General features: G+C 41.1%; 1 protein-coding gene across 2 annotated transcripts in view; it reads right to left on the bottom strand.

The window, feature by feature from the left end:
- MBOAT1 (membrane bound O-acyltransferase domain containing 1) overlaps window positions 1-13,834 on the bottom strand; it is a 112,819-nt gene that overhangs the window by 45,964 nt on the left and 53,021 nt on the right. For both annotated transcript variants that reach the window (XM_033434825.2, XM_004273532.4), the window contains exons 2-4: window positions 10,540-10,685; window positions 9,578-9,655; window positions 5,839-5,934 (exon numbers count right to left, since the gene is read on the bottom strand). In XM_033434825.2, coding sequence (XP_033290716.1) covers window positions 5,839-5,934; window positions 9,578-9,655; window positions 10,540-10,685 — 320 coding nt within the window. The remainder of the gene's footprint in view (window positions 1-5,838; window positions 5,935-9,577; window positions 9,656-10,539; window positions 10,686-13,834) is intronic.

Below are 13,834 nucleotides of genomic sequence, written 5' to 3'. Positions count from 1 at the left end.
AGAAGGAAAAGACCTACAATAACAAACCCAAAACAATTAAGAAAATGGGAATAGAAACATACATATCGATAACACCCTTAAATGTAAATGGATTAAATGCTCCAACCAAAAGACACAGACTGGCTGAATGGATACAAAAACAAGACCCGTATATATGCTGTCTACAAGAGAGCCACTTCAGACCTAGAGACACATACAGACTGAAAGTGAGGGGCTGGAAAAAGATATTCCATGCAAATGGAAATCAAAAGAACGCTGGAGTAGCAATTCTCATATCAGACAAAATAGACTTTAAAATAAAGACTATTACAAGAGACAAAGAAGGACATTATATACTAATCAAGGGATCAATCCAAGACACAACTGTAAATATTTATGCACACAACAGAGGAGCACCTCAATGCATAAGGCAAATGCTAACAGGCATAAAAGGTGAAATCGACAGTAATACAATCATAGTAGGGGACTTTTAACACCCCACTTTCACCAATGGACAGATCATCCAAAATGAAAATAAATAAGGAAACACAAGCTTTAAATGATACATTAAACAAGATGGACTTAATTGATATTTATAGGACACTCCATCCAAAAACAGCAGAATACACTTTCTTCTTAAGTGCTCATGGAACATTCTCCAGGATAGATCATATCTTGGGTCACAAATCAAGCCTTGGTAAATTTAAGAAAACTGAAATCATATCAAGTATCTTTTCCAACCACAACGCTATGAGATTAGATATCAATTACAGGAAAAAGTCTGTAAAAAATACACACATGTGGAGGCTAAACAATACACTACTAAATAACCAAGAGATCACTGAAGAAATCAGAGAGGAAATCAAAAAATACCTAGAAACAAATGACAATGAAAACACAATGACACAAAACCTATGGGATGCAGCAAAAGCAGTTCTAAGAGGGAAGTTTATAGCTATACAAGCCTACCTCAAGAAATAGGAAAAACCTCAAATAAACAACCTAACCTTACACCTAAAGGAATTACAAAAATTAGAACAAAAAACCCCCAAAGTTAGCAGAAGGAAAGAAGTCATAAAGATCAGATCAGAAATAAATGAAAAGGAAATGAAGGAAATGATAGCGAAGATCAATAAAACTAAAAGCTGGTTCTGTGAGAAGATAAACAAAATTGATAAACCATTAGCCAGACTCATCACAAACAAAGGGAGAATACTCAAATCAATAGATTAAAAATGAAAAAGGAGAAGTAACAACCGACACTGCAGAAATACAAAGGATCATGAGAGATTACTACAATCAACTCTATGCCAATAAAATGGACAACCTCAAAGAAATAGACAAATTCTTAGAAAAGCACAACATTCCGGGACTGAACCAGGAAGAAATAGAAAATATAAACAGACCAATCACAAGCACTGAAATTGAAACTGTGATTAAAAATCTTCCAACAGGGGCTTCTCTGGTGGCGCAGTGGTTGAGAGTCTGCCTGCCGATGCAGGGGACACAGGTTCGTGCCCAGGTCTGGGAAGATCCCACATGCCGCAGAGCGGCTAGGCCCGTGAGCCATGGCCACTGAGCCTGCGCATCCGGAGCCTGTGCTCCGCAACGGGAGAGGCCACAACAGTGAGAGGCCCGCGTACCGCAAAAAAAAAAAACAAAAGAAAAACTTCCAACAAACAAAAGCCCAGGACCAGATGGCTTCACAGGCGAATTCTATCAAACATTTAGAGAAGAGCTAACACCTATCCTTCTCAAACTCGTCCAAAATATAGCAGAGGGAGAAACACTCCCAAACTCATTCTACGAGGCCATCATTACCCTGATACCAAAACCAGAAAAAGATGTCACGGAAAAAGAAAACTATAGGCCAACATCACTGATGAACATAGAAGCAAAAATCCTCAACAAAATACCAGCAAACAGAATCCAACAGCACATTCAAAGGATCATACGCCATAATCAAGTGGGGTTTATCCCAGGAATGCAAGGATTCTTCAGTATACGCAAATCAATCAATGTGATACACCATATTAACAAATTGGAGAAAAACCATATGATCATCTCAGTAGATGCGGAAAAAGTTTTTGACAAAATTCAACAGCCATTTATGATAAAAACCCTCCAGAAAGTAGGCACAGAGGGAACTTACCTCAACATAATAAAGGCCATATATGAGAAACCCACAGCCAACATCGTTCTCAGTGGTGAAAAACTGAAAACATTTCCTCTAAGATCAGGAACGAGACAGGGTTGCCCATTCGCACCACTACTCTTCAACATAGTTTTGGAAGTTCTAGCCACAGCAGTCAGAGAAGAAAAAGAAATAAAAGAAATCCAAATCGGAAAGGAAGTAAAGCTGTCACTGTTTGCAAATGCCATGATACTATACACAGAGAATCCTAAAGACGCTACCAGAAAACTACTAGAGCTAATCAATGAATTTGGTAAAGTAGCAGGATACAAAATTGATGCACAGAAGTCTCTTGCATTCCTATACACTAATGATGAAAAATCTGAAAGAGAAATTAAGGAAACACTCCCATTTACCACTGCAACAAGAAGAATAAAATACCTAGGAATAAACCTACCTAGGGAGACAAAAGCCCTGTATGTAGAAAACTATAAGACACTGATGAAAGAAATTAAAGATGATCCAAGCAGATGGAGAGGTATACCATGTTCTTGGATTGGAAGAATCAACATTGTGAAAATGACTCTACTACCCAAAGCAATCTACAGATTCAGTGCAATCCCTATCAAAGTACCAATGGCATTTTTCACAGAAGTAGAAAAAAAAATTTCACAATTTGTATGGAAACACAAAAGACCCCGAATAGCCAAAGCAATCTTGAGAAAGAAAAACGGAGCTGGAGGAATCAGGCTCCCTGACTTCAGACTATAGTACAAAGCTACGGTAAACAAGACAGTATGGTACTGGCACAAAAACAGAAATATAGATCAATGGAACAGGATAGAAAGCCCAGAGATAAACCCACGCACATATGGTCACCTTATCTTTGATACAAAAGGCAAGAATATACAATGGAGAAAAGACAGCCTCTTCAATAAGTGGTGCTGGGAAAACTAGACAGCTACACGTAAAAGAATGAAATTAGAACACTCCCTAACACCATACACAAAAATAAACTCAAAATGGATTAAAGACCTAAACGTAAGGCCAGACACTATGAAACTCTCAGAGTAAAGCACAAGCAGAACACTCCATGACATAAATCACAGCAAGATCCTTTTTGACCCACCTCCTAGAGAAATGGAAATAAAAACAGAAATAAACAAATGGGAACTAATGAAACTTAAAAGCTTTTGCACAGCAAAGGAAACCATAAACAAGATGAAAAGACAACCCTCAGAATGGGAGAAAATCTTTACAAATGAAGCAACTGACAAAGGATTAATCTCCAAAATATACAAGCAGCTCATGCAGCTCAATATCAAAAAAACAAACAGCCCAATCCAAAACTGGGCAGAAGTCCTAAATAGACATTTCTCCAGAGAAGATATACAGATTGCCAGCAATCACATGAAAGGATGCTCAACATCACTAATCATTAGAGAAATGCAAATCAAAACTACAATGAGGTGTCACTCCACACCAGTCAGAATGGCCATCATCAAAAAATCTACAAACAATAAATGCCGGAGAGGGTGTGGAAAAAAGGGAACCCTCTTACACTGTTGGTGGGAATATACATCGATACAGCCACTATGGAGAACAGTATGGAGGTTCCTCAAATACTAAAAATAGAACTACCATATGATCCAGCAATCCCACTACTGGGCATATACCCTGAGAAAACCATAATTCAAAAAGAGGCATGTACCACAATGTTCATGATGCACAGTGGCTATTTACAATAGCCAGGACATGGAAGCAACCTAAGTGTCCATCGACACATGAATGGATAAAGAAGATATGGCACATATATACAATGGAATATTACTCAGCCACAAAAAGAAACAAAATTGAGTTATTTGCAGTGAGGTGGATGGACCTAGAGACTGTCATACACAGTGAAGTAAGTCAGAAAGAGAAAATCAAATACCATATGCTAACACATATATATGGAATCTAAAAAAAAAAAAATGGTTCTGAAGAACCTAGGGGCAGGACAGGAATAAACACGCAGATATAGAGAATGGACTTGAGGACATGGGGAGAGGGAATGTTAAGCTGGAACGAAGTGAGAGAGTGGCATGGACATATATACACTACCAAATGTAAAATAGATAGCTAGTGGGAAGCAGCCGCATAGCACAGGGAGATCAGCTGTGCTTTGTGTCCACCTACAGGGGTGGGAGAGGGAGGGTTGGAGCGAGATGCAAGAGGGAGAAGATATGGGGATGTATGTTTATGTATAGCTGATTCACTTTGTTATACAGCAGAAACTAACACACCATTGTAAAGCAATTATACTCCAAAAAAGATGTTAAAAAATATATTAAAAAAACAAGGGATTACAATTACTTCTCTAAAGGACACATGTATGTTATTGTTAAAAATAAAATAAAATTACTTTTAATGCTATAACTAACTTCACGACTATATTGTTATCTTTGTTGCTGCCATATTTTCCATATTTTATTAGCAGTACACATTGTTAAAAAGTAAAGAAGTTTGTGAACATGTTTCAGAAAAATTGAAAAATTATGTTCTACAATCTGGGAGGAAAGGAATAAAGAAAGGAGGCAATTCAAAGAGAAAATGGTAAAATTGAAAGGACCGAGGGTAAGAGGAACCAATGCCCAAAAAGCTAGTCTGAGACCAAACTACAGTCATCGAAATCCCAATGCAACAGTTTTTGTGTCCCAAACCACACTTTGCCTTCCGAAGCCTCTTCACAGTGGGACAGTTTAGTTGCACAACTTGCAAAGTTCACACCAATGGGCAGTAATCTGTAGGTCTTTATTTCATTGACTATTCTCTACCAACTCATCCAATGAAAGGCAATTCAACCTGAGAGGAGAACCCAGGCTCTCCCTGACTCCAGGCTGCCTGCGTAGACCATGACCAAACTCCTAAGGAAATACGTGGATAATGTACAATGTGTCATGAGAAGTAGCTCTGCTTTAGTACCCATTCCTCAAGATTCATAAAAAGTTGCTCCTAAACAAATACCAACAGAGCAATAGAATTTTCACTGATCCACCGCCGTCTTCACCCAGTGACCAATCAGGAGAGGGGTGGCCCCCAGGTTAAGGCTATGGTAACAGACAAAATTTTTAGAAGAAGTATGGAGACCCTTGCTGTGCCAGGCATTGCCCTTCTCATCGCTAGAAGTCTGGGGGATCTGGGGAGGGGGCCAGGGAAGCCAGGCAGCACTCAAGGGGCTCAGGGTAGCAGCTATTCATCAACTAGTATGGAAGAATTCTGTATTATTAACCAGTAGGTGATAAACACCAACTCTGTGTTAAGGGCCTTAGAATAGGGGTTGGCAGACTTTCCCTGTAAAGAGCAAGACTGTAAATATTTTGGCTTCTGTGGGTCATATAATTTCTGTCATAACTACTCAACTCTACCACTGTAGTGCAAAAGCAGACAGAGACAACACATAAATGAGTGCCTGGGTATGTTCCAGTGTAACTACAAAAACGGGTGGCCGGACAGATATAGCCCGTGGGCCATAGCAGAGCTCACCGTCCCACAGAGCAATCAAATCTCCAACCTCAACCTCATTAGCACAGTCTTACCAACTGATTTAATGAGCTGCCGATGACTCTTACGCGCATGCTTTATCTTTACAGACCCCAAGGGACCGAGTCAAGGGACTCAGCAGTCAAGGGGCTGCTGGACTGAGTCAGCAGTCCAACTGTCCCCACACAAATTAAGATACTCACCCAGAAAAATCTGTAGTGAGAATGCCATAGTGGAAGATGTATATTCGGCTGATGTGGCATATCGTAAGGTAGCCCATTGCTACAAAAAAGGAGTATCTGGAACCAAAAACACAGAGGATCAGATTGTTGCGCACCCGTTCAATCAACTTTCTCTTCTTTCTCTCCCTCCCCCGCCACGTGCAATTAGTCACAAAGTCCTGTGTGGTCCATCTCCATCCCAGCCCATCCCCTCTCCTCACTTTCACACCCACTGCTCTGAGCCCTTCGTCTTTTCTCACCTGGACCACTGCAGTAGTTCTCAACTACGGCAGCGTAATGGAATCACCTGGGGAGCACCGGGCCCCACCCCCAGATACCCTGATTTCATTGGGATGGGGTGCACCTAGCAGGTATAATTCCAACGTGCAGCCAGAGCTGAAAACCGCTGGCCTGTAAGGTCCTTCACTCAGATTTTCCTCTTCACAAACCATCCTGTTTACACAATGATCTTCCTAAAATACAAACCATCATCATACTGCCAACCACTCCCTTCCCAAAACACTTTGTTCTCTTGGCTTCCATTCTCCTTGTTTCCTTCCCAGCTCTCTGGTCAGTTCTTCCAAGGCGTTTGCTCAGCTCATCTTCCTCAATCTACTCCTTAGGTGTTAGCCTTCCCAGTGCTCTGCTTAGGACCCTCCCTGCTGATGCCTGAGGCTTCAATTACCACCTACCTACTCACGTTCACTCCCCGGCCTCCTTCAGAGACAGGTCCTGACCATCCTATAGTATAAACCCCCAATGCACAGACACACACCATTCAAAACATTCATGAACTTGTACCTATAAAGATCGGTGATAATCTGATTAACTACCGTCTCCCTTACAAGCCTGAAAGCTCCATGAAGGCAAGGATGGTCATGTGTGTTTCATTCACCACTGTGTGCTGAGTGAACCTACTGTGTGTTGAGTGAACAAACAACAAATGAATGTTACCGGTCTTAAAATTCTCCAGTGGATCCCACTATCTAATCACATCAAAACTCCTGAACACAGCATCCAAGGTGCTTCGCATGCTAAGCTCTACCTTTCCTTCTGGACTCATCTCCAACCATGTTCCATACCCACCCTGTGTTAAACCACAGTGGACTGCTCCCTTTCCACAACTACATCCTGCATTTTCAGGCCAGGAATCTTTCTCCTTCCTCTGCCTGCAACTCCTTGCTCCCTCCTATGGTCTATCTGGAAACTATCAGATAAGGCTCAGCTCCAATGTCACCTGGCATAGCCTTGCTGTATCCATCCCACCCCCACTCCCAACACCATTCGCTGCTCCACTGCCTGTATTTCTCTAGTGCTACATGCTAACATATATAATTATAACGTTAAAATCATATGTGTGGATCTGTTTCCCCAATTCTGAGCTTTCATTTTTCTCCATCTCAGGAAAAAAATCTGTACCCTATAGAGTTGTCCTAGAAAGAATATATTAGCAATAATGATAGGAAATATTAAATGTAATAGTATATTAAGTGATATACTAAATAAGGGTCTATAGATCAAAATAATGAAACATAATATATTTACGAGGGCTCAGCCTAGCACCTGGCACCAAGCAAGTACTCCAAAATTGGCAACTGCATCACCAAGTTCCCACATGAGGCCTTCCATCCCAGGAGATATTATATTCTGTTCCAGTCGGTTCATATGAGGTAAGTGACTACCTGTGATTTCTGCCCAACAGAGTGGCTTGGGAAGGAAACAGAAATGGTACCCCAAGAACTCTCTAGATAAATCCTGAATAACAACAATCAATCCTGAAATGGGTTAGTTCCCCATAGCTGCACATGTTCCCTGTCCCCTCCTATTCCCAGCTATGCATAGGACAGGGCTCATAACTCAGTGAAAGGAAGAGGAAAACAATTCACAAAGAACCCAGAAATTCTAGTCTTGAAGAGAACTTAAGCTCGAACCACCACAAACCCTACATTTCATAGGCAGGAAACCTGACATGCGAAGAAGCTGCCCGGCTTTTCCAAACCCACACTGCTGGAAAGAGCCAGGCTTCCTGACTCCAGCTTCTTGTTTTTTCCCAGCGGCAATAGGAAACAACTTCCATCCATCGGGAAATGTGAACCACTCCCTATTTCTGCAGTATTGGCAACCACACAAGCAAAGAAAGAGGGGAGGAACTTGTTCTGGCATTTTTTCTTTTCGGTCTTATGACATGGCTCTCTGCTACCACAACATTATTTGGGGGAAACAGTCAGAGCCTGTCTGTAAAGTCTCTGCCAAAGCTGGAAGATTCCACTCCTGGCCGGAGACTAACCCAGAGAACCTGGAAATGCAGCTTGACCCTCTGCAAAACAGACTGCACCTCACCAACATCACACAAGTGTGGGGAAAGGTGACAAATTACAACCGGTAAGGCAGCTGGAAATGTGCTCTAGAGATGCAACAATGCTTTTATAAATCATTTAATTGCTTCCAACATCAAATGCAGGAAAAGCCAGGCATCTTTACCTCCCAGGGAAAAAAGCATTTTGTCATAATATGAAGCATTTCCAAAACCCATTCGTACCAAATTATAGAAATACGGATTTCCTATTTCCCTTCTGAAGGAATGACTCTATCCCCTTCAAGGAGGGCACTTAGAAGAGAGATGATTAGAATTCAAATTTCCAGAGCTCCTTTGAATACAAAGTTGAATGACTATTCAAGTTAAAAGCAGGCAAAAATATTTTCCCTTACAAATCAGAAATTTATTGGAAGTAATTACAAGATTATACACTCAAAAATTAAATTACAGTGCTTTTAAGAAGGAAAACGATTGTGCTAATAGTCTCAGTAATCAAAGAACTTTCTGAGGCTGAAATAAGGCATCTGCTTTTTAAGAGAAGCCATCAGAAAGGAAGCCATAGAAGGGTGAAGCTCTTTTCAAGTATACTCAGTCATTCCATAAATATTTATTGAGCCTTTATTTGTGCCAGGTATTGTTCTAGGCTCTGAGGCTATAACAGTGAAAAGGAGAGAAAAGTCTTTGTTCCCACAGAGCTTCCATTCCAGTGTTACTGAGGCTGAATTAATTCTGAGGTTTCAGAAAGACCATGGGAAACAGAGACAGTGCAAAACAGCTCTTCCAGGTATCTCCCTGGATTGTTCAAGCGTGTAGTCTTCAAGGGAGAATTAAATTACTTCTGCACTTTGAAGTCAAAATAGCATAGTAAGAATATTTCTTCCTTTTTTTAACACTTATTGGAAATATGTAAAGTATACACAATTTTGACCTATTTCATACTCAGAAAACCTCAGCCAAGTTCAAGATAACAGATCTGATTTCTGTCACTAGAGATTAGCTTGCATTTTTGAGAACAGAATTTGTGGGTCCTCCTTCATTCAGCATGTTGATTTTGAAATTCATCCATGGCACTGTGTGTAGCAATCATTCATTCTTTTCTATTGCTGAGTAGTATTCCATAGTGTGACCATCTGGGTTGCTTCCAGGTTGGTGCTATCACGAATGAGGCTGCCTCATTCTGACAAACTCTTTTTCCTGAGTCCCAATTCACATCACACTTTTTTTCCATAAAGCTTTCTCTGAAGACTCCCAGCATTTAAGGTCTCCCATCCCTCCTTTCTGATATCCCAAAGCACTTAGGATACGCCACATGTGGCAAATGGGGAGGGCATCCCTTCATCCTAGAAATATATTTCAAAGATCATGAAAAGCTTCACCTTGCATCGTTCATTCCCAGGGTCTTACCTGTGAATATTGGATGTGCTTGCAGTGACCATGATTCCATAGCACATTAACACCAGCACAAAAAGATGCACAGAGTACCTGTAGGCCATCATGGGGAGGAAAGGGAAACACTGAATATATTTCATATTAACATACCTCTTGGCCACCCATACTGCACCTCCACCTCCACTCCCACAAAAAAGCAAGTGATCAGTTACCCCATGTTTATGTAGGAGAAAATAAATCAAGTATTTTCGTCCTATGTAATTAAGATACTGTGTGACACTAGGAAGACATGACATAGTCTGCCAACTGCAGTGAAGAGAGTTCTTTCTTTCAATTTTAAAGTATCAAGACCACAACCGAGCTGCCCCAGATACCAAAATACTCATCATCCTTTCTCAAATTTTCATTGAAGGAGGAAGAGCCATAATCTACTACCCTGAACAAAGTCACAAATTCCCTTAAGTTGTACTTCTAGAAATGTTCATTCCTAAAACTTCTTCCCCAAGAAGTACCCCTCCCAGGGGATTTGCCCAGCTTTCCTAGTAGAGAACGTCTTAGACCACAGGTTTTCTCTGTTAAAGAATGACACATTCCCTAACACCAGCACGAAAACTATTGTTCTATTCTAAATGCAGGATTAACACCAGTATCTCTAGCAGTGATGCAAGAAAAACACCAATATCTACAACAGTTAGGAAAGGTCCCTCGTTGGGAAAATTAAACCTTAGAACATTCCATTTACATGACCCCAGGTGAGATCAGCAGAAGTCTAATTTTAAGAAAAATTCACTGAATTGATTTCTAATAGAGTCCGTTTATTGGTTCCAGTTTCTTACAGTAAATGGAGATTTCTCAACATCCCCAACATTTTACAATACGAGTAAATATCTTTTTTTTTCCTTAGTGCCTGGGAAATGCCAAGAATATCGCTACAAAACCAAATGATAAATATTAGAATTCAGGAGGCTCGTACTCACCAGCCAAAACAGAAGATGACAAAACAGATGCCAAAAATGGTGGCGAACGCATGCCGGACATCGGGACTGGTTTTACCAGGACTCAAGTAGCTGCGGAACCAGAAAGCAGCAAACAAAGCAAAGAGCTGGCATGCCACAAAATTCACCTGTATGGGGAAAAAAAGAGAGAATCGAGACTTTTACTGTTTGGCCTGTGTGTGAGTTTTCCCTACTTCTTTCAGATTCTACGTCAAGGTGCATCTCAGACTTGGATGTTTTCCTCAGTAGAGCATTCGTTTGGAGGAGGTGCGAGAGACTGAAAAGATAACCACACGCTCATCTGGTATAAGAAGTGACAAACCCAAAACTTCCTTCTCCAATCTCTGAGACTAGCCAAAGCTGCTTTCCCACCAACAAACCAGAGACTTTCTATTGGAAGGGGCCTTATCAGACTGTGAGATCACTTTGCTGGGTGTCTTCCCCTCCCCCCCCACCCAGCATTATGTTCTTCTCGAGATGCAGATGAATCAAATCCATGAGGCTTCCCTCACTGGTACCTCAGAAAACACATGCTCCTCCAAAACAATCATCAGCTGTTTTCTGAGTCTAATTGTTCTCATTTTAAATTAACACGAAATAAACAAGAACATTGCTCAAATCCAAGGTGCACCAGTAAAGACCCACAAAGTAAGAACCAGCCCTGCAATGAACTTGCAACATCAAAACTATCCGGTTATGCAAAATAGGCACCACATCTCCTTAGAAAACTCTCAGTGATCTCTCTCTCAAAAATATTTTACCTAAGAGAAACTATAAAATAATTCCCCAATACCCTTAGAAAAGATCAGCTGATTTAACACAAAACCAAAATACATTAAGTGGTTTAACCATTAATTAACATGGGAAAAGCAGTTTAAGCTTTTTAGAGTATTCAGCATGAACACTTCGGTATCAATTTGCTTTTAGAACGGATGGAGGATATGAGTATCTGAATAAACCCTCAACTTCAGTCTCGACAGTTTTTCATGCTACAAAAAGACTGTGGCTGTTAGTGAAATTCATCAGGGTTATGCTCCAAGGTAGGGCTGCAAGCAGCCAACGTCAGCTCCACCCAAAGCTCATTTGTTTTCCCAACAACAGGAATACTTTAAACTCCTTATAATTCATAGAAAATAACACTTTCAGAGAATTTCTTGTTTTTAAAATTGACTGTGCTGTGTTTCCCCTCTATTTGGAGATCACCCTTCCCCAGTCTTTCCAAAAACTTATTCCTACTACTGTTCATACTTGATTTCTACCTTGAAAGACAGGAGATGAACTGGGATCCTATCCTGCATGATGTGGTCATATCTCTTTATAGCCTAAATGCACAACCAACAACACACACACACACTCACACACACACGCACACACATATACACAAAAAGAAAAATAACTGTCTTAGCAACGTTCAGAATGTAAAGGAATTGGCAACTAGAAAGTCAAAGTTATGATTATTTGTAGACGATCGGTCACACATTGTTTCATTCTCTCAGCCCACAGTGAGAGCAGACCAGCCCACAGTGAGAGCAGAACATAGTTACTCAGAAGAGCAAGCAAGGGGAAATTTGCACCATTCTTTTTGGCTGGCCAGTAATCATTGAGCACCCTTGTGCATGAAGAATGGTTCAGGGGCTAGAGCAGCAGTTCTCAAAAGTATGGTCCCCAGACCAGCAGGAGTAGCACCACCTGGAAACTTGTTAGAAATGCACACTCCCCGGCCCCACCCAGACCTACTAAATGAGACATTCCAGAGTGGGCCCAGCAATCTGTGTTTTATCAGGCCCCCCAAGTGATTGTGATGCACACTCGAGTTTGAGAGCCAACAGGACAAAGGAGAAAAAAGGCATGATCCCTGCCTCCAGGCGTTTATAATCTAACTGGCAAGAGAACACAAATAACCTACAAGAAATTGTAAAGTAACATCAACACTGTGTGCCTTTAGATCCAAAGTAAATGACAAGAAGTTCATCGTTAAGGAGGGATGAGATTCAGGCAGACAATCAGGAAAACTGTTGAAACAGGTGAAAATTGAGGAATGTTACGAACATTAAAAAATTAAAAAAATAATGCCTGCATCCTATCCTCAACCATTCTGATTGATCTGGCCTGTCGTCAGGCCTTTTCAAAGTGTTCAGGTGATTCTAACATGCAGGCAGGATGGCGACCTCCTAGATTAGAAGAATAAAGAGAGAGACCTACAGAGGCACCCATTAGGAGCCGGGCTTTCCCAGAATGCAAAACACAAATACAGGACAGGGAGGTTGGACCGTGCAAGCTTGAGGCAAGGATGAAGTGGAAGAGATTTAAGAGTGATCAAAGCCTGACTGCCATCACTCAGCCAACCCAGGGCTCCTCAGGGCTCCTGAGCTGGGCTGGTCGTCTTCAAGACCCCTTCAAACCTATCTCCAAGGAAGAGAGGGCCTCACTGTGGGAAAACTACATCTAGTCTTGTCACGCCAGCAACTGAAAAGGAGAAAGAGAAGACTCACTTGGCCATTGAAGCAAACTACCATTATTTAGTCACCATAATGTCATACGTAACCAACTGAATGCCCTAGTCCTGACACTGAAAAGCCAACTGGTCAGGCTTAGGTAATTCATGGATTAATTCCACAAACATTTAGTGGTTGACTCTATGTGTTAGATATTGGGGACAGTGAGCGAGACATTGTCACTACCCTCAAGTCAAGAAGAGGAGCTTTACACGCTCTGGGTTTCAATTTCCTTTTATGAACTGGTCTCTAATGCCTCTTCCAGCTCTAATGGTCTCTGATTCCATACATATCTAACCAGAATCTTTTCCCTTAACTGTTCATGGTAAATGTGCAAATGCAACACTTCAATATGGATTAAAAACTTTCCCCTATATACAAACACAACTCACTCCCCCCGCCTCTTCCCAGGAATAAGTCACAGATGGCTAGCTGAGGGTTCAGGGCAAACTGTTCCAAGGTAAAAGTAGAAATACACAATTGCAGCACTTAGTTCTAGCAGGAAGGTTCTAGCAGAATTGCTTTTCAATTACCAGAGGTACAGCTTAAAAGGTATGGGCTGAACCACAAGTAGACACCACTTCACACCATTAGGATGGTGATTATTTTAAAGACAAAATAATGAGCATTGGCAAGGATGTGGAGAAATTAGAACCCTTGTGCACTGCTGGTGGGAATGCAAAATGGTGCAGCTGCCATGGAAAGCAGTGGTTCTTCAAAAAATTAAAAATAGAATTACATACAATCCAGCAATTCCGCTCCTGAGTATATACCCAAAAGAA

This window comes from Orcinus orca, chromosome 10 (assembly GCF_937001465.1).
Source record: "Orcinus orca chromosome 10, mOrcOrc1.1, whole genome shotgun sequence".
Lineage (NCBI taxonomy): Eukaryota > Metazoa > Chordata > Mammalia > Artiodactyla > Delphinidae > Orcinus > Orcinus orca.
The sequence above is the reverse complement of the archived record's forward strand: the minus strand, read 5'-3'. Positions and strand labels throughout refer to the sequence as shown.